General features: G+C 33.9%; 1 protein-coding gene across 3 annotated transcripts in view; it reads left to right on the top strand.

Moving 5' to 3' along the window:
* Positions 1–27,306, top strand: part of PFKP (phosphofructokinase, platelet) — a 47,151-nt gene that overhangs the window by 10,699 nt on the left and 9,146 nt on the right. Inside the window, exons 3-17 of one of the 3 annotated variants that reach the window (XM_052806306.1) lie at positions 5,117–5,194; positions 7,573–7,762; positions 10,289–10,454; positions 11,197–11,241; positions 11,342–11,450; positions 11,892–11,987; positions 13,432–13,524; positions 13,897–14,022; positions 14,625–14,689; positions 15,393–15,462; positions 18,217–18,363; positions 19,222–19,292; positions 19,775–19,862; positions 20,807–20,959; positions 26,785–26,937. In XM_052806306.1, coding sequence (XP_052662266.1) covers positions 5,117–5,194; positions 7,573–7,762; positions 10,289–10,454; positions 11,197–11,241; positions 11,342–11,450; positions 11,892–11,987; positions 13,432–13,524; positions 13,897–14,022; positions 14,625–14,689; positions 15,393–15,462; positions 18,217–18,363; positions 19,222–19,292; positions 19,775–19,862; positions 20,807–20,959; positions 26,785–26,937 — 1,650 coding nt within the window. The remainder of the gene's footprint in view (positions 1–5,116; positions 5,195–7,572; positions 7,763–10,288; positions 10,455–11,196; positions 11,242–11,341; positions 11,451–11,891; positions 11,988–13,431; positions 13,525–13,896; positions 14,023–14,624; positions 14,690–15,392; positions 15,463–18,216; positions 18,364–19,221; positions 19,293–19,774; positions 19,863–20,806; positions 20,960–26,784; positions 26,938–27,306) is intronic. The other 2 variants (XM_052806299.1, XM_052806292.1) reach the window with 2 other exon arrangements.

The following is a 27,306-nucleotide window of genomic DNA, read 5'->3' as shown; positions in this document are numbered from 1 at the left end:
TATCTTCACTGTAACAGTGTAGTCTGGGAGAAAAACATATATTTCACTGAAGGTATGGGTAATAGCTCTGAAAGAGATCTTTGCTTCTAGATTAGTCCATTCAGTTCTGTTTCAGGAAGTACTGAATGCTAAGGTTTTTTTCCTCTCTGACTCTGTCAATTAAAATATGAAGTCAGTTTTCTTTCACAATGCATATAAGTGCTTCAGAGAAACACTGTTGCAAGCTTTGAAATGAAACAACTATTTAATTTCAGCACCTTGAAATAGGAAACAGGTACAGGTGACAAGTGTAGTGGAAGGTAAAAATCTTAGGGTAAGACTTGTTACTGATGATGCCTATTGTAAGCCTTTGCATAATATATACAGAGGAGATGTATTTTTGTATATTCTTGAAGTTATTTAATACTTTTAATAAGGTCCTTCTAAATTACAGTTTATCAAATGCAGAATTCAGTGTGTTAAGCAATGAGAATAGTATAATTTTAGCTTACATTTTTGAGTAGTCATTTTAGCTAGACACATGTATGACGAAGTGAAGTGATACTTGTGTTGAAGCTGCTCTGAAAAAGTGAAGAAAAAAATTGAAGTGGCAACATCTGAAAGGTGAAAAATGTTTTCTTATTTGGAGCCAAAAATGGAGTTAAAGGTCTCAGCCTTTTCAAGCCTACTTAGCTCTAGTTGTACACTCTTTTTCTCCTGTAACTTTCTCTGTCATAAGAACGTTCTTTGCACTGTAAAACCACCTGTCTCCTACAGCTGTGGCCAAAATTAGTTCCATATTCTAAGTAAAACAGTAACCCTATTTTCCTTTTGTTTCCTAACTCCATTTTGCTTCATTTTGTGATGAGAGAGATTACCAAGATAAATAAATAATAATTGGCAATGAACTAGATATAAGTAAATTTCTAGCATTTTTTAAGTTGGGTTTGCCAAAGCCCAAAGAAAGAAACAGTTAGATATTGGAATTCATGGGCTATTTGGACATACTTTGGTTTCCAAAAGGGAAAAAAAAAACAAAACAAAAACACAAGCCTCGTGAAAATTTAAAACTATAAAATAGTTCATATAAAAACTATATTATATTTATATGTATAAATAATTTATATAGTTTATAAAAAACTATAATTTTATAGATACAAAATAAAAAAGTTGTATCTTAATTCATTGAAATTAGCACATTTGAAAATTTTGCTATTGATCCGTGGAAACAATGCTTACTCTATACAGTTGCTCTAATTTCATATTTTATTCATGTTAACAACTTTTAGTATTTAATTTTAGTATATAAACAGTCTGTAGTCACCATCACTGACTAGTATCACATTATTCCTCAAGTCTACCTCAATCTGAATTAAAATTTGAATACCCATGGACTTACTTTACTCATGCTGTGAAAATCTAGGAGATGGAAGTACATGTAAAAGTACCAGGCTGCTCTAAGAGGCTAGTTTAAATTTTTTCACTAATCAGAAGTTATTTAAGTTGGTTTTGTGGTGGTTTTGGGGGGTTGTTTGGTTTTTTTTTTTCCTTCTTTTTAATTGAGAATGAGAAGAGAAAGTGATGCCTCTCATTTATGGCAATTCATTTTAGAAACTGAGGTCTTAAATATTTATACAAATAACCTGCCCTTTTTCCAGGATTGAAGCACATAGTTCCCAGTGGATGCGTGTTCTTACTACTAAGCTATGGAACTTTTAGATTCTTCATCTTGATTAAGAGTCTTTTTCTCAAGAGGCCAGCATTGGAAATGCAATGGTACGGCAGTCACGGATTTCCGTGAGGAAAACTTCATGTCTTTTATGTGGTGGTTTGTGCACTCAGTGATGCTAGTATTTTACGTTGTCGAGCAATAGCTAAAAAAGCTCAGTAAGTAAACTTAAATAACTGTTAAAGCCCCAAATGTCTCATACGTAACGTATCAGAAGATGGCTTGGGTTTTTTAAAAAGCTTTTGTTTTTATGGTTAAGACTGGAAGTAAGTTTTGCTGTCTCTGCCACTCTCTCCAGGAGTTACAGTGCATATGTGTGTACCCTGTGAACATATGACCCACAGGGAAATTCCTCTTGTTCATCTTTCAATATTCAGATTTTGGGTAGAGGAAGGAATAGGCATAAAATGGGGTTGATTTTTCAAGTGTAGTGCTTGCTGTATTTTTTTTGACCATTTACTTTTTTCCATTCTTGCCCTATAGTTTTAGTATCTTAAAACTCAAGCTACTGTTTTTAGAATCTAAATAAGTTTTGGGGTTTTTTTAAATGTAAATTGACAGGTTCCCACCCTCTTTTTATTAAGGTCTGTATCAGTAACCAGGCAATTGTAACAGTGTTGAATTATTTGATAAAATATTTCAAGTTAAATTCCACCTTTAAAATGGATTGCCCACTCCCCAAATTAGCATCAGTGTTTAAATAACGAAAATGATAAATGGAAATCTTGATCGTTATTAGTACTTCAATATAATTAGTCATCTTTTTTTCCCTATAGCTTTTCTAGAAACCTGTTTTAATTCTATGCCTTTTGTATCTCTTAATGGTATGGAATAACAGTGAGGAAATTTTAGCTACATTGTTCAGAGCTAGCTTACATACACTACTTGGCAAGCAGAACTGAGTTAGGAAAAGTGAATATAACAGTTAAAATGGATCAGACCTGTTCAAAAAGCTCCCTATCTTACCTTGTAGTGGGAGGAATTGTTAATACAGCCCCTGTTCTTGCTTCTCTACACAGAGAAAGTAGAGCTGATGTGGACTCCTCACCAGAATGCATGAGTTCTTTCTACTTTAAAGATGCATGATGCAGGAGTCGGTCATAGCTCATCCTTAGCCTAACTATAAGGTCTTTCAAATGTTACAGACAATTTCAAATAGTAGTGTATCCATTTGCTTTTTCCTGTGTTTTAGATTTGTTAATAAAATACGAATAGGGAATTTTCATCAATGAGTCTCATGATATGTATATAATTATGTATATATTTATATAATACTTTTTTGGCTACACTTTCTTTATTTTTCCTCTCAAGTAAAAATGTAGGGTGCATGTTTCTGTCAGCTTATAGTGCAGCTTACTATAGTCAGTGTTACAAAATGCATAAGGATGCAATGTCAGGCTATTCTTTCAGGATTTGTTGCCTATGAATCTTTGTGTTACTGTAGTTGCCAATAGGAACACCAATAAGAAAAGCTTTCAATCCATTACCAAGTGATATAAGGAACATCATGTTCTTTGCTTTAAAAAAAACCCAAACAACAAAACAAAACAAAACGGCAAGCCTGTGGTAAATGAACTTAGTAATTAACCTTCATCAAGCTCAGTTGGATCCACTGGAATGTTTCTGTCTGAGGATCTTTGCACTTTATCTGAGAGTTGTTTTTTTTTAAGTTGATATGGAGATTAAGCATTATTTCTTTTCCAGCTTGCTCTAATTTTGAAGGAATTGTGCAAATAATGTCTTAGCTTCAAGACAGATGTGTATACATTAATATACAAGACAGTATGTGTATACATTAGATACATTTCAAAGTTATCTGGAGAGTGTACAAAATATGGAAAAGATCTGTTGAATGACAGAAGTTAGAGACATAGGTCGTTTTCCATCTAGCTGTTTCTTTACTGTTTCTTGATTACCTTATGTAAATTATTAGTCAAGTCTTACTGAGCAGAAACTTCTATGCTTTTGCCTTGGAATCTGTACTAGAATCCTAGAAAGCTTAATTTGAGTAACTCATACTTTTGCTGAGTCCAGGTTATCTTTATATTCTTATCCTATCATGCTAGTGAGGGATTCCAAGTACGATGTAATATTCATGTAATATATATGGCTTTTTAAGCCAGTGTAGGCTTAGTACATTTCCAAGTTATTGCTTACTGGATAAAATCTACATATACTCTGGACTGTGCCAAAGTAAGCGTCTCCAGTTTATAATGTCAGTTTTGCTGTCTTCTAAACTTCCTTCTATTCCTAGTTCCACTGGATTTCTTATTCAGAACCCTAAAACTAAGTATGTACAATCTTGCAAGAACTGCATACAGAAGAAAGATTAACTAATTGTTCCTCAGCATGATTATCCATATGTACACATTATTTAAAAATGGAGACATAAACATTGTCATTTTTATTTTTGCTTAGTGGCTTTTTGTTTGTTTTCTTTAACGTAGTGTGTTTGGTTTTTTGTTTTTTTTTTCCTTTGGATTTAAATAAATGTCAAAAATTTGAATGGTAACCCCAGTTTTATTCTGGTGTCTGTATAAATTAGTTTTTTTCAGGTTAGAACTTTGCTGTGGTTTTTTTTTTTTTTTTTTTTTTTAAATTTAGTTTTCACAATATCACCTAATGAAAAATAGTCTGTAATTGTCAATATCTTTCTGCTAGTATTTATGCAGAGAGTTAATAAAGCCAGGCATAACAAAACCCTTCAGCTGCTCCCTGGATAGTTTCCTTCTTTCAAAGTGTAGTTCTTTCCATATTACAGCATGCATTGGCTTCTGAATACTGTTTGAGTTAAGGTTTTTAAGGTTTTCTTAAATGCATCACTAAGAATTGTATTTTTCTACTAAATTTCTTTCATCTATTTATTGTGTAACTGCCTCCAAAAAGAATAAAGATTGTGTGACCTGATCTCTTCTTTGTTTATGAAAATTTTTTGGTTGTTGCTCTTTATTTTGTTTTGCTTATATCTACCTTGGGAGAAAAAGTGTACAAAGTGTTACAAAGGTAGTTTTATTTTTTTTCCTAAGATCATGACTTCAGGCTGAGGTTGTGTTTTTAGGAAACACATTTTATAATGCTTTTCAAAGTTCTTCTTTGTAGTTTTAAAAAAACCCCTGAAAATTGCCATTCTAGTTCATAAGTTGTGTAATCTGTGTAAAGTATTACTTTATCTTGAAGTTGTCTTTGGAACTGATCTTTTAGGGAGAGGGGTTGTTTTGCTCCCCCCCCCCCCCCCCCCCCCCCCCCGTGATACCTGCTTGAATCTTGTTTCATTTAAATTGAGTATTTTTGTATTCAGTGTTTTTAATTACTTAAAGTTGCATTAAAATATACAAGGTGAGTATTACTGCAGTGCAAATATTACAGAGTTTATCAAATCAGACTTCTGAAATACTTTTTCTCTTTCAGGGTTACCAGGGAATGGTTGATGGAGGTGATAATATTGTAGAAGTTTCATGGGAAAGTGTTTCAAGTATCCTGCAAGTGGTAAGTGTTAGGGGGTGGGATCCAAACCCTCTCTCTTTAAACAGGGAACCAAAATTCTAGATCCAGGCAACCACTGTATTATGGATTCAGATTCTGTGATGAGTGAGTGACCAGCACACACCACTTTTAGCAGAGCCTCATTTCTACAGTATGGACGTTTGACACTTTCTAAAGATCTTTGTGTGGTCTTTTATTTGGTTCTCAGAAATAATCTTGAAAACCTTTGTCCTAGATTTTCAACATTACATGTTATTAGCCTCCTAAAGCCACATTGACAAGGCTATGTTTAATACAAAGATATTATAGGGCCAAAATATGAAACAACTGTGTTTTGAAAGGCAAGTGTTTTCTTACGAAACCCTGTTGGCTTTCTGTATAAGTGGATTTAGAATTATAGTAATGGGTGTAATTACAGTACAGTTCTCCGGAGCTCAAATAATACCAGTGACTTTGTACATTTATATTACAACATTCTGCAAGGTGGCCATTTGGATCTCCTGACATTTTTCCTCAGCATGGTAATATTGTTACCTCTTCCAGAGCAGATGCTATGTTTGGCGAAGAGGCCTTACTGCTTGCCAAGCTTTCTGAAAACTACATCCAGGTGAAGCGTGGGTTTCTTTGGAGCTTTCTGTAAAGCTAATATAATAAACATAAAGCCGTCAGCAGAGAGACAAATAGATGGTTTGTTTTTTTTTTTTAAACAAACAAATACCCTGGAATACTGTTTAGATATTTTGTCCACATATGCTTAGGGTTTTTGTTGTGTTTTTTTTAATCCCCTGTCTATGTTGTAGAATCTGTAATCGTAGAATCATAGAATATCTCAAGTTGGAAGGTACCCATAAGGATAAAGTCCAACTCCCTGCTCCTTGCAGGGCTACCTAAAAATAAACCATATGACTAAGAGCATCATCCAGACGCATCTTATGATTAAGAGAAAATTGAGATGTCATGGCCAAGCCACACAAGAGCATAGGCAGGAGCAGGATGTAGGCATCCTATACATGTGTGTAGCATACATAGTGTAAGAAAAACACCTTTCTAAGCTTGATTGCTAGGAATTCAACAGACCAACAGTGATGCTGAGAATGCATCTTAAGGAATGTGTTTAGTTGTTTTGATAAAAAGATTTTTCAGCCCAACGTATAGTTCTGTTTAATCAGAACAAGTTGTAGTACATTTTTTCAAATACATAGTCTCTTTTCCACTTTCAATTATGTTTTTTGAAGTATGAAAATATCTAGTTTAGATATGTTTTTTAGGCTTGATTGTTATTTTTAGAACATCTCCATGCGTATGCTTCTGCTTTTTTGCCTGTGGAGAAAGCTGAACTGCATCTATTCCACTGTTTGGTTTCTTTTTTTTTCCTTCCACTAGCAGCTGTTGTGTATTGCAACATAAATGGTAAAATAGTGCCTAGGACTGGCTTGAGAGCTGAAACACCTATTGATAGGGCAAATCATATCAGTACAGCCTCTACAGATTTGAAGCTCAAATTTAGATTGGCATGGCTGATTTATTATAAATTAAAGTGAAGGAAATGTTTGTGCAAAAGTGAGGTAATCATCTCCAGATTTGTTTGCAGGGAAAAAAAAATTTTGCAGTCTTAATTTCAGTTTTTACTGTGACTATAAATAAGGCAAAAATTAGACTTTTCTTCAGCCACTGAACAACATAAACACAGAAGTTGTGTAAATAACTTGTTTTCAGCAAGTTGCCCAGCAACTTTCAGTGACAGGATGCTTCGGTCTTTTTTTGAAAATAATGACTTCTATTTCTGGAGGAAGTTCCTTAAATCATATCAATAAATACAGTTGATAATTACTAAACCAGAAAATTTGGCATTAGACTGACCTATAAGGCACTTAATGTAGATGCTGTTCTTTCCATAATTCTGTAGAATGACAGTAAATGCTAATTTTGAGCTTTAGGGATACATCTTTTCTGTTATTGTTTATATATTTCATGATATTAGGGGAAAAAACATCATGCTTTGAAGCAAATTTATCTACATACTTAACTACTTAGTAGTTTTTACTATTTACACTTTTACTATTGTCATCACATGTAAGTAACAATTAGATAATTTGTTGGAATGCTACTGAAATTAAACCCAAATCATTTAACATTTTCCTTCAAGAGTAGCTCTTTATCAGTCATTTTTGAGTGTTTTTTCACTGATGTGTGTATATACTCTTGAGAACATAATTTCCCCACAGGTTTGATAATTCTTTGTTTTTCATTCCTTTTTACTTGCTGTAAAATTAAAGATGGAGGTTATACTACAAAATAACCATTCATCAATAATTAGTCTTTAAAAAAATACAGTAAATTACTGGATTATAAATTAAAACTGTTATACTTCCTTTTTCTAGGGAGGTACAGTTATTGGTAGTGCACGCTGCAAATCCTTTCGTACTCGGGAGGGCCGCCTCCAGGCAGCCTACAACTTGGTTCAGAGAGGAATCACTAATCTTTGTGTGATTGGCGGAGATGGTAGCTTAACTGGTGCCAATCTGTTCCGTGAAGAATGGAGTGGACTTCTAGAAGAACTGGCACAGAAAGGTAAGTTTGTGTTTAGACCCTTTAGACTGCTAGTCCAATCTCCAGGGAAGCTATGTACCCTAACTATACATACACAAACTATATCCAGAGGATATTTCTTAAGTTCAAAAATCAAATGCATAAATTCTAGGAAATTGCATTGTTCTTTATAAGGTAACAGTTTTTGATTTCTGTACATCCTCTCTTATATACCATAAAGGTTCAAAAAGGCCAAATAAGTTACTGGGCAACAGTCTGTGTGGCTTTTTTCCCCCATTATGAATCATTTTCAGGGTCTGAACTTTGACCATTCTACTTGAAAAGCCCTTTGCCCTCATATCCATACTAAGATGGTAATTCCTTTCCTACAATGAGCTACACACTTGGTTGTTATTAAATCATGATGCTTTCCTGCCTCTATGTCACTGTTTAAGATCAGAACATTAAGTGGCTCTTGCTAAAAGTGCATCCAGCCCAGTAGTTGTCTTTGATAGCATTCAAGAGAATGTATAGGGAAGAGTAAAAGAACAGAACAAGCCTAAATAATGCTGTGTTGATGCTATATTTTATTCATAATACAGAAATACTCTGATAGGTTCCATCCATTTCTGTCTTCAGGCTTCCTGAACCAGATGCTGTTAAGCAGTCCTTAATGAATTTCTCTTCCATGAATGTATACAGTCTCCTTGAAAGCATACAGATTTTTGATGAAAACAGTGTATAGCAAGGAGTTCTACAGCTTCACTGAATGATGAAGATTGTGAAGAATCTTCTGGTTATTTTGATCCTGCTGGCTTCTAGTATCATTTGATGTCCTATAATTTTTGTGTTAGAACAAACAGTGAATGATCAATCCTGCTTCCTCTCTGCATGCCACTTGAGATTTTACAGCTGTCTTATTTTCCCTTCATCATCTCCTTTTCTAGATGGAAGAGTCCTAGTTTGCTTAGTTGTTCCTTATATGTAAGTTCTATACCTTTGATCATCTTTGTTGCCCTTCTCTGAACCTTTTCCAGTTCTACCATGTCCTTTTTGAGGTGGGGAGGACCACAACTGCACCCAGTATTCAAGATGAGGGCAAACCATGGATCTACACAGTAGTATAATGATCTTTGTTTTGTTCTCTATTCTTTTCCTAATATTTTCTAATATTTTGATTTTTTTGATTGCTATTGAGCATTGAAGCTGATTTATTAATGAAAACAGCATTATATTATTATTATGCTGAAAATACCATTATTTTATTTGTGAAGTTAGGGTACACTTTTCATGTGTATTAATTTACATTTATCTACAATGAATTCCATCTGATACTTTACTGCTCACTGTGTCTTGCTAGTCTTCTTCATTTCTTCTCAGACACTCCATACCTTTAGAACCCAAATAATTCAGTCTGATCAGTAAACTTCGGCACCTTACTGCTGATTCCCCTTTTCCAGGTTATTGCCGAGTATGTTGAACAATGCAGATCCCTGTAGAACTCCATTGGTTACCTTCCTCAGATACAAGAACTTGCATTTACTACTGCCCTCTGTTTCTTATTTTTTACTCTCTGTTTCACATTATTTATTCTATGAAAAAGCCTTCTCTCTTATGCTGTGGATACTTAGTTTCCTCAAAATCCTTTGGCGACAGACCTTGTCAATGGCTTTTTGGAAATCTAAGTAGAATATGTCAACCAGATATCCCTTATTCATGTGATTATTAAATCACCTTTGGAACTCTAGGAAAGGTTTGTAATGCATGGTATACATTCATAGAAAACATTTTGATTCTTCTTCAGAGTGGTGTATTTATCTTTATGGACATTAGTTATATTTTTCATTGTGTTGTCTACTATTTTCTCTAGTATAGACATTAAACACACTGATATATAGTTCTTGAATCCCATATTAAAAATTTGGCATTGTATTTACTACCATCCCATCCACATATACTAAGGTAGTTTTAAGCACTTAAGCAGCTATGGTATTTCATCCTTGAGATCCTTTAGAACTCTTGGATGATTCAGCGTTTTCACTGATGTCTTGGGAGACACAGACTAAGACTTAGAATAGGAGCTTCTCTATTGTATTTGCTTATTAATCAGGAAATCAGAGCCTTTCAGTGCTGCAGAAGAGAAGCCTTCCAAAAGTTTAATGCTGGTTTTTGATTGTTTACATATGCCCATAATCACATCCAGTTGCATCCTTTTACTTCTTCATTGCACGTCATACACTGAGACTACAATTTGAATGCTATTGTTTAAATCCAAACCATCAATTTTAAGGTTGGTTACAAAATGTGATGATCTGTTGACACTTTGAAATGGACTGAAAAGCTCTTGTTTCCCTCCTTACTGTAAGGAGTTCTGTGCAGGATTCTTTTGTTTGGTTGTTTGATTGGCTTTTGTTTGTAGTTTTGACTAACCTTGTTACCTAAAATATCTAAACATAATTTAATGTTTGGATATGTTTAATTTACAAAAGTAGAGCACCCAAGCAATGTGTCTAAAATGTTTAAAAAGAAAAAAATCTTACAGGTCTTTCTCTGGATACTTCTTTACAGGAAAGATTGATGAAGAGGCTGTTAAGAAATATGCTTACCTTAACATTGTGGGAATGGTTGGATCCATAGACAATGACTTCTGTGGCACTGATATGACCATAGGCACTGACTCAGCCTTGCACAGAATCATTGAAGTTGTGGATGCCATCATGACTACTGCTCAAAGGTAAATTGTGCATATTATAGAAAACTATAACAAATATACAGTTGTTTATGCTTCAAATCTTAAGTTTTCTATTGCCATACAATAGTGGAGGATATAAGTTAATTTTAAATAGAAGTTAGGTAACTGGTATTTGTAATTTCTAGAGTGGGAATAAAAGCTCTTTTTGGCTGCATATTTCAAGTGTCTCAGTTTCTTTTTTTCTTAGTAATTGCTTTTCCATCATTCCTGTCATGGCAGGACTTCAAGCATCTGATTGTAGAGGCTGCATCAGCCTTAGGAGCAGGCTTTGTTTTTTTGTTTTTAGTCTTTCCCAGACATACTCTTCTAGAGAAGATCCAGACATACCTTGAATGGTACAAAGTAGCATCTGCTTGTATATAAGCTTTCCCTAGGTAAAATCTAAGCAATTAAAAGATTATTTTTTTTTTTTAATACAGCTATATCATTACAGTTCTTAACTATGGCTCTTCATCACTTACATTTCTAGTAAATGTTCACCTCCTCTCTCCTAACTGCCCTTACACGTTTTAGATGAAAGTAGTAGTGAAAATGAATTATGTGTTGGAAGATACATAATTTTAAATACATTGTTTAATACAGCCTTCCATTTTGCTAATGAATTCTGTGTTTGGTAAGCATGGTAAACACAGGCTATTTCCTGATATCACGTTCTGATTTCAAGAATTTGGACTGGATTTTTGAGTTGCAGTATTACAGTTAACTTGTTTTCTTATTTTTACAGCCATCAGAGGACATTTGTTCTGGAGGTTATGGGGAGACACTGTGGGTATGTATTGTCTTCTGCAGTTTGTGTCTCATACAGATGTAATTATGAAAGATCAGGAAATCTGAACCATAAATGTCTAATCATTTGTTATGTTTATTAGGTATCTAGCTCTTGTTAGTGCCTTAGCCTGTGGTGCAGATTGGGTTTTTATTCCTGAATACCCACCAGAAGAAGGATGGGAAGATTCAATGTGTGTTAAGCTTTCAGAGGTAATCTATTACTATGTTTGGGATTCCCTGAAGTCTTTGCAGATGTTTGTCTGAAAACAGTGATTTAAAAACATGATCAGGGCTTTCAGCAAGTCTTTGCTTCTGATGTCACAGATAGTGCTATTTGATCTGAAAACAGCTCTTTTCCTGCTTTCTGTGATTGTTTTGAAGAATTATTATGACCCACTCTAGTGATTACATAAAACTGTTCCTATACAAGCAGTGTGTGTACCTCTCCTGGTTAATTTGTTATAAGACATTTCACTTCATCCATGAGAAGACCTGTAGGAAGATAAAATGTGTGAGAAGTCCGAAGTGATCAAGTATAAAAAATATTTCCTCAAATCCTAGCAGCTTAATGTATAGCAATTGATTATAAAATTGTGCTGTAAATTTTTTCTTTTTCTTTATTATATGGATGTGCTTTTATTTTTATTATAGAATCGTGCACGAAAGAAAAGGTTGAATATTATTATTGTAGCTGAAGGAGCTATTGACTGCCACAACAAACCTATAACATCAGAGAAGGTTAAGGATGTAAGTGTCAACTTCCCTATGATGCACTTTCTGTTTTTTTTCTTAAGATGGGGCTTGTTACTAACAATAACATTCCTGTAAAATGAATCTGTTCCGGTAAAGTAGTTTATCACACAGTTTGTTGGTTGCGTTTTATATTTGTGCTTTATTATCTAAATCCATAGTCCACTTAAGGGGGAATTATTTCAGTCACTGTTAATTAGAACCTTTTTTCCTTGTAATAGAAGATAACAGTCCAAAGCACCTACTTCATAGGTGCCTTAATTGATAGAGAGTCTGAAATCAGCTCAAATCAATGATTATAATCCTATTCTACCTTATATTTCTTGTAAAATTTTAATAATGGTCTGTTTCATAGTGAAATAATACTGTCTACTTGGGACAAAGTCTTGTCACTTTTTTCTAAATGGTTGCTTTGCCAAAAATTTCATTGGTGTCTAAGATTAAGAAAAACTTTTGAGCTGAAATTATTCTGCTTTTCTTGGAAAGGGTCCCGTTAGAAAAGAAGCTGAAAAATAGTCATTGGCAGGACGGAGCTAAGACACTTTGACTTTACCTGGGGCTTATCTGTCCTGTGACTATGAAGTTTTGTTTTCCATAGCTGTCAGTTCGAGAGTAATCTTTGACTCTTAATTCAGAATTTTAGTTTTACAAAGTAAAATTTAGCACCAAGTGGTGTTACATGCTGCAGATAGCTATTATGCTTTTATGGAAGAAACACTACTTGCTTGCTACAAATTTCAGCCAGTTAAAACATTAAAAAACTATAAATACCAGGGATAGAAGATTTTGTAAGTAACTTCTAAATTTTTTTTCTGCTTTATGGTATCCATTACTTATTCCTAACCTTACATGCTCACTGAAGATGTATTAATAAAACATGTCTTTCTGTGACTTCAGATTTGATATGTAACAGGAGATGGAAAGAAAGCCTGACTGAATGAAATAGTTTTATTACTATAATTTTTACTGCAAGTTGTAAAAGCCTTGTCAATTAAGGTTAAAAGTCATTTTCACTAAAGTTTTACTCACAATCTTTTGGGATGTGTAATCTTGCATGTAGGTGAAATGTGGGCTGAATAAAACACTGTAACTGAACTTCTTTCAGGTATTCTAATTATAATATTTAGATCTGTTTTTTATAAGACTGAGGACTGTGCATAATGAAGCCATTGTAACTGTAGCTAAAGCATTGCAATCTAAGCCGCTGTTTTGCCATTATTAAATAAAATGTCCCTTTAGATTAGGAACGTGGAGTTTAGTTCTAGGTTAGGAATAAACTAAAGACTGGCTTAGCTTTTATAGTATTTTCATTACTGTTGACATACTAATGTATAGTGTACATGGAATTATTCCAGTAGCACATAAAGCAGAGTAATGCTAACACATGCATATATAAAATAATGATGATAATAAAACCACTATATTTTGAAATTCTTTGTAGCTTGTGGTTCAGCGGCTCGGTTTTGACACCCGAGTAACTATCTTGGGTCACGTGCAAAGAGGTGGAACCCCTTCAGCTTTTGACAGAATTTTGGTGAGTGAACCTAAAATAATTACTCATGGCACCACATAGTACAACTACATTTTGATTATTTATTTGGGGGTGTGGTGGTTCTTTACCCAATTAACTTGACAAATTCAACTATTATCTCACATTAACTGTCCGAATAGCTCAAATTCAGAATAGCGAAGCACTTCATGTAAAGGAATCTATATTAGGACTAAAAAGCAAAGTTGCAAGAACAATTACCCATACTTCAGGGTATTAAACAGCCTGCAACATTTTCACCTACCAAGGAATAATTGGTTTCAGCTTGAATTATAGAGAAATCATGACCATTTCTGTGATTGGAATCCTTGTGCTTTTACGTGCTTGCTTGAACATTCAAACATTACCTATTTTCAGGCAAGTCGTATGGGTGTGGAAGCTGTGCTTGCCCTTTTAGAAGCTACTCCAGCTACTCCTGCCTGTGTCGTGTCTCTTTCTGGAAACCAGGCTGTCCGTCTGCCTTTGATGGAGTGTGTGCAGATGGTGAGTTTCTGGCAAAGAGCCGATTTATAGTAATTCATTAACTACAACAGACCACTGTGTACAATAATTGTCTGTTGTCATTAAAACACTGATGGGAATGCGTGCAGCACTTTCCCACATTTGGGAATAATTAATTTCATGTGTGTTTTCTATGTGTTATTATTTATTCGCGAACTATCAACAAACAAGAAAAACATATATTTTTAACTTGTTTTAAAATTTCATCTCAGATCTTCTCTTTTTATTGCTACAACAAATTCTTCAGATGCTTGCATCCATTTACACATCATACATGAGTCAGGTTTCGGTTCAGCTTAAACTGGGGGGAAAAAGAAAAGCTAGATAGATACATTGATTTCCTTTTTTTTTTTTTTTTTTTTTTTGGTCCCAGGAAGGCTTTAGTTGTCTGTTTCTAGTTTGTTCTTCTCCTGTCCACTGTAATTTATGCTACAATAAGAGGTAGCTCATAAATTAATGAAATGTCAATATTTCTTTTTTCACTTTGGAAAGCTATTTCAGAATGATCTATTTACTGGAATACATTAAATAATCAATTTCCTGTGTTTTTTAAACAAATTGAGTAATTAACTTGTTTTTTCAAGACTCAAGAAGTCCAGAAAGCCATGGATGAGGGAAGATTTGTTGAGGCTGTGAGGCTTCGTGGAAGGTATGGCCAATAACTTGTATCAATTTTTTTACTCTAGGAAAGCTGAATTGCTTTGCTATTCTGCTGGCACTTGACATTTTATTTTAGATAATTTAATATCCATATGTTTTTGTCTATTTGAGAATAATAGAGGAGACAGAAGAAGAGTTGCTTAAGTAGAATAATTGAAATTCTTATCTGCATAAAAACATGCAAAACAAAGAAAACTGTAATTCAGTACTGTGTCAGAATAGTGATGGACACTAGTAGGCTACCTATTCACAAAGAAAAAGCTGCTGTGTTGTATGAGCTGACTGGTAGCAACCATATGTTTGTTTATTCAAGATTTTGAGGCCAATCCCATGACCTTGTTTGTAAGTAGCTGGTAGTTTTCCAACAGTAATGTTGGAGGGAGACATTCAGCCCTCTTATTTGTCAACAGAGCATTTTCTGTTTCAAGTCACTTGATAATAAAATGTTTTATCCATGATCTGTAAAACTAACTTGCCAGCTATATAGTTATTTTATATTTTCTATTATCTTACGAGATTGAGTATTTTCCAGTGTTCTCTCTTTTCCATTTTTTATTGTGTTTTGTATTTGTAATAACTTTGGTGCTAATATTGCACACCTGTTTTTAAAAGTTTCTGAAAAATTCAAGCGTTTCTTTAAAATAAGTTGAAAAGTTTACTATTTTACTTACCTTATTTACTTATTTATTTAGGAGCTTTGAAAACAACCTTAACACCTACAAATTACTGTCGCACAAAAAACCAGATGCCGAGCTTCCAAAGGTAAGGGGGGTTTTTTTGAGTGTACAATGCATGTCTGCTTTTGGGGTATCTTAACAAATAGTATTTTTCTTCTTTTCTCCCCCTCATCCTGCCTTAATACTCTCTTCAAACCTATGTCATAGGAAATTTTATAAAATCAGTTAAATATTATAATGGCAGAAAGATGCTTGCAACACACAACTTTATTCTAATAATAACTAACTTTTTTTTTTTAAAGTGAAATACCTTTCTAACTAGAAAATTTCCTGCTAGACAGTTTCTTTTTCTCTTGGATGTATGTCTGGTCCCAATTGCTATAGTGTCTGGTCCTAATAGTTACTGTTATGCCCTCTGTTCCTTAACATGGAGAGAAGGAAAGGTGATGTAATCATGATTAAGAGGGTGGGTTTTTTTTATTGTGGTTGGTTTTGGTTTTGTTTCAAAAATAAGGACCTAAGTTTGACCTTCAAGAGATCAAAGAATTCACGATTTTTTTGGTGGATAGTCAACATTTGCTTTGCCAGATCACATGTTTGTTTGTTTTGGGTGTTGTGGGGTTTTTTTGTTTTTGTTTTATATATATATATATATACCAATGCAAATTTAGGACTGTTAGCACTGGGATTTTGTATTGTTTTAAAATAGTTTTGCCATATCTTTTTGTGATGGATGGCATTAGAAGGAAATGTAGGCCACTTGTAATTATTAACTACTTGGATTTGACCACACTAGGTAAATCTATGTGCTTCAATAAAAGGGGTTGGATGGGAATAAAAAACTGGATGAAATGTGCATGTCACAGGAATTGAGGAAGAGGCTAAGCTGATCAGATCACTAGAGCCTACTGAATGCTTTGGCAGTGTTGCTGCACACGTATTTTGCTGCTTGTGTTTCCTTTGCATTTTTCTACAATCCTTTGATTGTGCCAGAGCTAAAAAAGAAACCATACATGTTCTGTTTTGGGTCTCTTTTTTGTTTTGTTTTGTTTTTTTTTTCTTTTGATTGAAAGAGATTCCATGATCATTACCTAACAACTGTTCTGGTTTTTTTGTTTTGTATTCCCATCTTCCAGGATAAAGCTAATAACGTCTAGCTCTTCCGCACTACCAAATTGTTACACTTCTGTCATGTTAATAGTTATAAGCAATTTAAGGTCATCCAGCTGACCCTAAAGCATGATGAATTTTAGCGTGTAAGCTAAGGCTGTCAAATTTTCTTGCATTTCACTTAGTTTGCTATCATTTAAATTCTGTTTGCTAAATTAATACAGAGTGGTTAAACTTTACCAAAGGTCAGGCATGTAAAGTTTTAATTCTTTACTTACATTTTGCTCTCAGTATTAATTTTGAAGCTGTAAAAATAAAACAAAATTAATAAAATGTAGTGCCTTCTTAATTTTTTGGTAATGGATTATATTTTTCTGTTGTAAATCAACACTTATTGATGTCAGTGAAACTGTATCGATTTATACTAGCTGACCATTTCTTAATCAAAGACAGTGGCCTGTGACTTATCTGGAAATAAGCTTTCCATTTCAAGGAATACTTCATGAACAGAAGATCTGCATTTCATGTTCTGCAGTTAAAATTTAATCCAAAGATGCTTACTAGCATTCTACACACAGTAGCACTCTTGCTTTGTTTACCCTTACCCTTACAGTGCACGTTTTTTTCTATTATATTTTCCTTTTTAATGCAAGTATTGAAGTTTTTTCCTCTGGGAAAGAATCCATGATCTGAATGATATTGGATTTATCAGTTTAAAGTAGTAATTCAGTTGAAGAAAGTATTCTTAATTTGAAAACTCTTGTGGTTTTAGAGTTGTGGCTGTTGTAACAAGACAGAAGTTTTTAATAGTATTTTGTAGCTAGATTGTGTGATTTTGGCCACTTGTGTTCAGTCTGTAACGCTTACATCCATTTAGATGTAGTTGTTTTATCTAGAGTACAATTGACAACAAAGCAATATAAATGGGGACTAAATGCATAGGTATGGAATACACATTATATACCAAAATACTTATTATTTCATGTTATGTTTTAAATAGAACCTTCTCTCTTACATTGCCTGTGGTTTAAATTACAAAAGTATATTTGATATCTCAGACTTTTCCATTTGAGTAGATTAGTTGCCCACCTGGGATACTCATTAAACTTGGGGAGACACTGTATATAAGCACAGTTACTTTGAGTCATTTGGAAATGCTTTAAAAACTGCCATAATCTGAAAATGTATGGTATTGTGAAAGATGCTGAGTGCTCCTGTTTACTACTATGTTGTCAGCTGCTCTAAAAACCTGGACAATACTTTAAATTTAAAGTTGTCATCTGTTTCACTTTACATGATACTGATGATATACACCTAACTGCTATGTGCTAGAATTGGTTCCTATTCTTTTCTTGGCTATTCTGGGTGATTTTGCAAAATACTGCTTTCATAACATGAAACTGGTTGAATAACGCAAGATATTTTATGTTTCTGGAACCTAGCTGAGCTATAATATAAAAACCTGAATAACTTAATCTGAAAACCAAATAAAAATGTGTTAGTCTTATTTAAAAACAAACATTCTTTTTTAAACTGTTTGTTTATATGCGATCTTCTGCAAATGGGGAAATATGTTTATGTACCTTCTAGTTAACTTCAAATTTTGGATGGTTTTAGGGGCTTTGAAATTCCTTTCCTACATTCCAACATTTAGCAACTGTGTATGATGGAAAAATTAACCATGGTGTAGAAATTAAAGTGCTTATTAAATATTATTTTTCTCTTGCAGACTAATTTTAATGTGGCAGTTTTAAATGTTGGTGCCCCTGCAGCTGGAATGAATGCTGCAGTGAGGGCTGCAGTGAGAGTTGGCATAACTGAAGGCCATAAAATGTTTGCTGTCATTGATGGATTTGAAGGTTTTGCTAGAGGGAAGGTCAGTATTACATATGTGCATTACATAGTATGTACCCCATCCCACACCACCACTTTTGTTTATGTTCTTAGAAGGTATGTTCTGTCATAACTGTGTGGGAACTGATTCTGTAAGCTCTTTTTTATTTCATAAAGATATATAAAACCCAAATTGTTACTGTATTTCTCAACTATTCAAGTCTATAGATTCATTTATCTTAAGTATTGCTAATCACATGCTGCAGAGCTACAAAATTAGTCCAGATGAATCCTACCTTCAAATTTTGGTTGATGTTTAGCATATGATAGGTTTTCCACAGAATAACAGAAGAATCATTGATTCTGTGTCATGAGTTGTTGCATCTGTGTTTCTTTGCTATAAGAAACTTTGCAGTGGTGCTTGTTGAGGGAGGAAGCTTATCCCCAGGTGAGTTAGATTCTTCTGTTCCCCTGCTTTAAATGTTAAGGATCAGTTGGTATACTGAGGAGAAACTGGATGCAAACTTATGATTTCTATGCCTAGATGGAGCCTTAGGTCCCAAAACTAGCTTCAAAGACCTAGATTTAGATTTTTGTTTCACATTCAGTAGGGAAGGATGTGAAAATAGGATCATTATATGAAACAAAGAGGCAGAGTTCAACATGGTCTGGAGGAAGAAAGAACAAATAGAATGGAAAGGGATTGGTAAGAATTCAAGAGAAATTAAGTTAATGTCTTGATGCCATTTTCTTTCTTTGCCAACTTCATTTTTGGTGCTGTCAGTGCCCAACAACTTGTTCCAACAACTTTACATTAAGTAGTACCTGGTGTTTGCTGCATGTCAAGAGAAGTAATTGGATAATTACTTAATAGGATCTCCATTTTTACTTTTATTCAAAGATAAAGGAAATCAGCTGGGGAGATGTCGGAGGCTGGACTGGTCAAGGAGGATCAATTCTTGGTACAAAACGGTAACATCAATATTTTGCCAATTGATATGATGAGATGAATTCTAGTATTTCATATAACCGGTGTATGATTCCATGCTCTTTTCCTTCCACAGAATGTTTTAAGTCCTCAATTTTATGTTGTGGTTTGGTTTTCTTTGTTGTGTGGTGTGTTGTTTTTTTTTTTTTTTTAATTGTTATGTTCCAACTTGGATATCTTTATAGTACTGTACCAGCTCTGAAGAGAGAATGGACATGGGAGTTGGGACCTCAACTTAAAAATTTCCTGGGGTCCTTACACTTAAAAGGATTGCAAACCTGTAGTTTCTTTACAGTTGACATGATTCCTTACTGGATGTCAGGAAGAATTATTTGTATGGATAAAAATGTAAAATGAAAAATATTGCATTGCCTGCTCGGTTTACTGTTTCAGCTTAGTAATTGGTTTTTATTGCTGCAGAGTCTGTAAATTTTTTTCATTTTTCTTTTGGTTTAATAATTTTTAGTACTCTTCCTGCAAAATATTTGGAGAAGATCGCTGACCAGATGCGCACTAACAACATTAATGCCCTTATGGTTATTGGTGGATTTGAGGTACACTAAAATGTCTAATTATATCTAAGTAGAGTAGAATTTCTAACAAAATGAATAGTCCATTTTAATTTTTACCCAGTCGTCATGCAAAGTGCATTTGGTTACAACTATATTTGATATACAACATAAGTAGTGTTTAGGATCAGAAGTATTGTCAATCACAGATTCTGTGGAAAGCTGATATTCAAGACAGTGACTAGTAACTGCAAAATAGGATATGCTAAATGGATAAATAAGGTGAGATAGCATGATAGTATTTTTGTATTTAAAAAAAATAATTAATGACCTCTAGTGCAAGTTCCAGTCTATACTGTATCAATACTTAGAACATACTTCCAGAAGTTCTTGACCTTTAGTGGTAATTGCACTGTTAGTCCCTTATTGAAGCCACTCTTTCTCACATAGTGCATTTCAAAATCTGTAATTGATTTAGAGAAGTATTTTCTTTTTTTTCCTGTATTTCATGTTCATTTCATTTTACCAAAACAATAAATTTTTGAAATCTTGATTCAGGAAAGTATTTTGCCAACTCTTCCTAAAGAAGAGCATGCTTATTGCTTCTTGATAATGAAAGAATCATCCAATTTTACCAACCTGTTAGGCATGGCCCTAGTTCAGAAATATTAAGATATTAAATCAGGAGTAACAGTACCTAAAGATTGGGGAACTAGTTTGCAGTATGTTTTTGTTGTATGAAGCACTTTGTTATGTCTAAATTATATATCCCCTTGAAAATGACTGTTCTATTTATTGTGTTTTCAAATGTATACCTGTTTTTAATGCTTTCTTTTTTTGTGTTAGATTTTAGTGGTTCCTTAATGCTTTGACTTGCTGAAGTGTGCTGTGGTAGAAATGGCTCCCCCTGTGGCCCCTCCGTTTTATCACTCCAACTTTGCCCTTATTTTATTCATCCTAATTTTTCACCCAATGCCTGTGCCCAACAGGCGTACCTCGGACTTCTGGAATTGTCAGCTGCCCGAGAGAAATATGACGAATTCTGTGTTCCAATGGTTATGGTTCCTGCAACTGTATCCAACAATGTACCGGGTTCAGATTTCAGCATTGGTGCAGATACTGCTCTGAACACTATAACTGATGTAAGTCTATTCTGGTGTGTGCGCTTACTAACAAAGCAGTTCTGGTTTAAACTGACTAAATTGGCTAGAACTGGATATTTTTATAGACCAGAACTTTGGAAAATGATACAGTTACTTGATATAGCCACATTCATAATACCCATTTTAAAAAGAGAAGGTTTAGGATCCCAAATGCTTCCATTAGGTTTCCTCTGAAACTACAATGACCTGTAAACTTGTAAACTACAAAATAAGATGGCATATATCTATTGTATATGGAAGAAAGAAACCTAAAGCTAAGACTTGATGATCATTTGATGCACTGTAGAGTAAAAAAAATCCCCATTATGGGTAAACTATCAGTATACCTAGCTGTAACAAACACTGAGTGAATGTTGTTCTGTTCAGAAAGAGATCCTTATTTATGTAACATCTTTATTTCTCTAATACGTAATGTAAGATCCATATTTCTCTAAAAATAAGAATTGCATGTATTCTACTAATAACAGATTTAACAAAAAGTTGAGACATATTATGAAGTATTTTTTAAAAAATCAAATCCAGTAATATGATTATAAATTAAAAATATATTGATTAATACTAAACTCAATTGGACAGAAAGCATTGTCAAACACCTTACAAATTAAATTGTCAAGCATGCACATTTACAGTTCATCTGAATCACTTAAGAAGCATTAATTCATCACAGCTCTGCTAAGAAAAGCAATTCTGTTTATATTCTGACATAATTTTGTCTGTGAAACAGTAATATAACAGTAAAATAGCAGTAATATTACACTTCCTTCAATTTTTTTTCAACATAATCTGCAGACACATACATATTGCAAATACAGTTGCAGAGTGTCCATAGTTTGTTCAAAACACAGCAAAGACTTAATAAAGCATTTGTCTTCAAAATTGAATTTATGTTATTACTTATAAAGAAGAAACAGAATTATTTCATAACTTAGTGATTTACAATAAATTACCATATTTTATTACAAGTTTTACTTTCTGATTTTTGTCTGCAGCCATGTTGGAGCAAGAATGTAGAATTTTTCACTGATTGTACATATCGAGCTACATTTTAAAAAGTGAAAAATAACGAGCACAGTGCTCATGTAAAGCAGGAAAAGATTTTCAAGTTGCTTTTGAAAATTAATTGTCACTTTTTCTATCAGATACATTTGAAGATTTTAATCATGATATTATTTTCAGAAATTTGAAGGATTCCTCAAATGCTATCAACTTCAAAAGCACTAATATAAACTTCACCTGTTTTGTTTTGTTTTGTTTCTTACCATGGCAACATAAATATTTTTATCTTCGGCAAAATAAACCCTTCAGTTAGCAAATTTCAGTTTCCTTAACTGTTGCCTTGAACAAGACTGTAAGATAACTAAAATTTATCTTGATCGTATTCTTTATAGACAACTTAGGTTATAAATGTGGATGTTGTTTCCAGTTCTGGTAAATAAAAATATCTCTCCAAAATGATTGATCACAAATTAAGGTGAGTAAAATGATTGTGCATAACACCTACTTTTCTTCTTTTCTTTTCTTCATAAGCTTTGTTTGCCTAACTGACTTCTTTTTATAGGTTATTTCATGTAGAGGGGATATATCGTAGTCAGTCAGTCTCTCTCTCCTTGTTGCTGTGTTTTGCTTTATAGTTAGGTTTCTAGATATCATTTGCCTTCATTAGATAATAAAATGTCAGTATCTCCATATTTTCAATGCAGTAGTTGAAAAATTCTCAAAATTATATTTTTTTTACTAATAGCTTCCGTCTTGGTTTTGCATTTTATTTTGCCTAGATTTTTCTCTGAAATAAATATGAAATGTAATGGCTTTGCAAGATGTAGATTCAATCCAATGGAAAATTAAATTTTGTTCTCTTTTGGGGAAGGAGCAGACTTTTGTGTTGTGGCAACATTTCTGCTTGGTATCTTTTCAGTTTTCTGCTCTGATGGTTTGAGTATGATTCACTAAAACTGATAATGAAAAATGTATCCTTTCATTCCTGTGTCATGTTCAGATCAGGTTGCATAATGATGATGCCCCCTCTTAAGTGTGACTGATAAGCTCAATACAAGTCATACAATTGACTGTGGTAAATGAAAGTAGCAGATGGGCGTGAATGTCCATTATATCTAGTTTATAGCATTTTTATTCCTATTGCCACTATTAGGTCAATAAATGTATCAGTTTTCAATGCTCTCAGATTAGTACCTCTTATGAACACCAAAATGTCATCACACTTAGTTTTTCTGTGGTACTTTTCTTACTTCTGTGTTCTTGACAGTTTTTAGTAAGGTAAGTACATTTCTACTGGGTAATGAGGCGGAGTTAGTGTTTGGCATTACTAGACACTTGTCAATGTTAGGTTGTTTAAAACTTGTCAAGGCATGTAAATGGTACCTGGAGACATTTGCACATAAAATGTGTTAAGATGCTGCATTTAAAAAGGAAAACAATAAAACCCAGACCAACAGATACCTAATCTCTCATTCAGAAGTTATGTAAGAGCGTGCTTTTCCCTAAGTCACAGATAGTGGGTGGTATGTTTCTCAATAATTAGAAATTAGATTCTATAACAAATTCTGTAACCCTCTTGAAATGTTGCATTTTTTCCATTTTTGTTTTAAAATATAGGCTTGTAATCAGTTGAATAGTAGAATTTGGTTTGTTTTTTGAATAATGTTTTAAATTTATGATATGCTGTATTTTTCACTTCAGTTTTCAGAATATTAGAAAAATTGTCAATGAAAACTCCAATATAAAATACCTGGGGAAAGCTGGATGTTTCTGTACCTGAAAAGGGTATGCTTAAGGCTTGTATATCTAGATGTACAAAATAAATTGTTTAGGACTGCAGGATAAGAACGTGAACTTTGAGTTTTCTGTGAAAAGAAGCATCAGTAAAATAACTACCATAATAAAAATACCTATATTCTCAACTTCATGTTGCAACCCAGTGAAGTGAATAGAATATTATTTCAGATAGCAGACCTCTGGAATGTGACACCAAAGAAGTGTTAGGTTTTTTCCTACATAATCATGAAGGATAGAAATTTTTTAGATGAAAGTTGGATTACTTAATATTGATCAAAAAGAGGCATTAGCAATACATCTTGCAGATGGAACTAAAAAGCAGAAACCTACTCTGTAACTAAGCAGACTGAATAAGGAGTTAGACTCTTTCAGCTACAGAACATGGAAAGAGAGTGGAAAGGATGAAAATTTAATTTGAAAACAAAGCCTACTGATGGGCTAGAGGGAAGTGATGGAAAGAGGAATAAACCAGAACAAGGCATGGAAGAATATTTTTAGGAGATGTAGAAGTAAATGGGGAAATGAAAAGAAAAAGGTATCGGCTAGAGATGGAAAAAAATAGAACCTGAGAAAGGAAGAGGCTAAAACTTGGTAATGTGTTTCTTTTGACAATCTGCCTTTTCCTTTCATCAAAGGGAAGGGGGTACAGGTTGATCAATTAGTTTTGTGAGAAAAAGAATAGCAAGCAGCCACTGAGGAGCAAAGAAAGCTACAGTTAGATTGCTTTAATGGAGTCTCCATGCATTTCCCTTGAAAAACACAGATTCCTGTACCCTTCCAGTGCTGGTACTAGCATATGTGGCTCCACATTAATCTGAACTAGGAAGCTGAAAATTAGCCTGGCCAAGCTGGCTAACCAGTAAAATTTTCATCTGCTTCAGCCCTAGCAACAGCTGGATGTGGAGGTAGAGCAGTAAATCCATCCCTTTCAATGGCCATTTGCATTTAGATCAACATAAAGACAACAAACCACAGTCTTTGCTTGACTGCATGTATTTTTATAAAGCATCATTGGTTATGGCAATACCATTTTTAAAAACACAAATACAATAAAAAGGTGTGAAATGATTAAACCATTTCATTGACATAGTACAGTATCCCTCTATGATCTTACTGTAGTACTTATTTTAAAAAAGTAGTTGTAAAACAATTATTAAAACCACCTATCACTTACTTACCCTTTATAATTATTAAGTGACCCTTTATTGAAAGCATTTTCATATTTTGCTGCAGTGATGCAAAGATGTTGCATATAATCATCTAATGCTCGTGCTTGGTGAAGGTACAGTCTTCTGATATGTTTGCTGAAATCACTTGCATCAAATAAAATGGCAATATTTAATGCAAGTAAAACATATCTTAACTGCATCTTAACATATCATAAATGCAGACTAACCAATCGTGTTAGTTATTGCTCTAAATCTCCCTTCGACTTGGTTTCCCAAAAGTCTCAATATAAAACTTCTTAAAGAAACTCATGTTTTTCAGCTCTTCATGAAGCCATGTGATTTTACCAAACCACTGTGACTCGGTGTACATCTTTATTTTTCAGTAGAAATAAAAATTCAAAGCAGCCTGACTGAGCTGAGTTGGGCTAGACAATTACTGAAATTTTCTCAGTAAAGTCTTGTCCACTCAAAAAAAAAACAAAAAAAACCCCTATTTGTTGCTCTTCTGGCTATATTGCTTCTCAGAGTTACAAGTCTGAAAGTGCAGTCTTTTAGACTGTGTTTTAGACTTAAACTGGAAATGCATTGTAGCACTGAGCTTAATTGAAAGTTGCACTTATGAAATACATGAGTAGAGAGAGACTTAGAAAGTCAGTTTGCACTTATGCACCTACTGCCACATGGCCTGTTCTCTCACTGAACAGGATCTGCTCTATCTAGGACAAAACCCTAGAAAGCAGAACTCTCACACATGAATATTTTTCCCATCATTTTGTCCTAAGTTATTGCTTAAATCAGTCACCGTATAGATATTTGTGGAGATAGCTTGATAGCTATCTAATTTTGATCTGCAATAGTTTGGTTCTCTGAACTGATTTGAGAAATTGAAAAGATGAGACTTCTGTGAACATCAGTCCTTTCTGGGAGAAAGAGAAGAATGTAATGTACTATGTAATCAGGCTTTCTTGTGGAGAGTCATTACATAGGCAGTTTAAAAAATTGCCACACATCATAAGAGATGCTGATTAGTTTAGAATAGAAAGAATTGGAATAATGTAACTAAAAATATGTTTACTGACTTAAAACAGCTGCAAAATCTTAACCTTTAAGTATTATTTTGACATCTATTAGGAACACCTAATCCTTTTCACATGATGATTTATTTTGTAGTGTTTGGAATCTTCCCAAGGACCTACAGCTGTTTTTCAAAGAATCCTTGAACTATACTTGCAAACTTTTATTAACTCATCCATGTGCACATGTTCCTGGATTTTTCTGGGCCTAGGTCCAGCCTATGTGCATAAAGGCAGATGTGTGATGTTGATAGAGTCTTGGAAGGCATAGGCAAAACTTTTTTTCCTTTTTCTTGGTGGAAATCGATGTGTGTCTTGACTTTATAGGATAACATAGTTTTTAAAAAAGCAGCTTTCTTTAAGCATTTCCTTCAAGTTGTAGGTGTTTTACTAGTCAACTTTCTAAACTCCTTAACATGTATCAAACTTTGTTCTTTAAGTGGTTTCTTGTGGAATGATTTCCAGTCTACCTTTATGCTCTCTTTTTCTGCCCAACTGCTTCAGACCTCTATGCTGTGCACACTTCATGTTCACTCTGTATTAACTTGCACTAATCTTCTGCCTTTCTTCAAAGAGCATTGTGCCAATGCAACCCCAGTGCACTGTTGTGGTATGTACAGGATATCCCCCCCCCCCCCCCCAAATAATCTCACCAATTTTATTTACTTGGGCCAATGGACAGCCAAATTTACCATCACATGCAAGGAGTCATTAGCAGAGCAACCCAAAGACAAGGAATGTATCACTCATACTTGTACCACTGCTTCAGGCCTATGAAAGTTGTCTGCAGCTACACGAGGCACGTTCCCGCTTTGAGGAGTTTTGCGTACCTATCTGTGTGTTGCCTGCTACTATTAGCAACAATGTGCCAGGCACAGACTTTAGCATTGGTGCTGACACTGCCTTGAATGCTATTGTGGAGGTAAGACTGCATATCTGTTACAAGTTAAGACAATAAAATGCATAAGATGAGGCTACCTAAAGACCTTGAAATGTCTAGTTTTCTAAAATAATTTGGTTACTTTATTTTTCTTTCTGGTTTATAGTTAAGAAGTTTTCCAAGACTGATTAAAGATTAACCTTATAAAAATTATGTTGTATGTTTAACTTCTGTTTTGTTATCCAAGACTGCTGCATTAGTTCTTAGGGCATTTACTTTTACTGAGAATAAAATATTTTGCTTGCTTTGATTTTTGTTTTTTTTTATCTTATGTAGCTCCTCAGCATTACTTAGATGAAAGAAGAAAGCACATTTTATAAATAAATGCCACATTTATTGCATGAGCTAATG

This window comes from Harpia harpyja, chromosome 1, assembly GCF_026419915.1.
Source record: "Harpia harpyja isolate bHarHar1 chromosome 1, bHarHar1 primary haplotype, whole genome shotgun sequence".
Lineage (NCBI taxonomy): Eukaryota > Metazoa > Chordata > Aves > Accipitriformes > Accipitridae > Harpia > Harpia harpyja.
The sequence above is the reverse complement of the archived record's forward strand: the minus strand, read 5'-3'. Positions and strand labels throughout refer to the sequence as shown.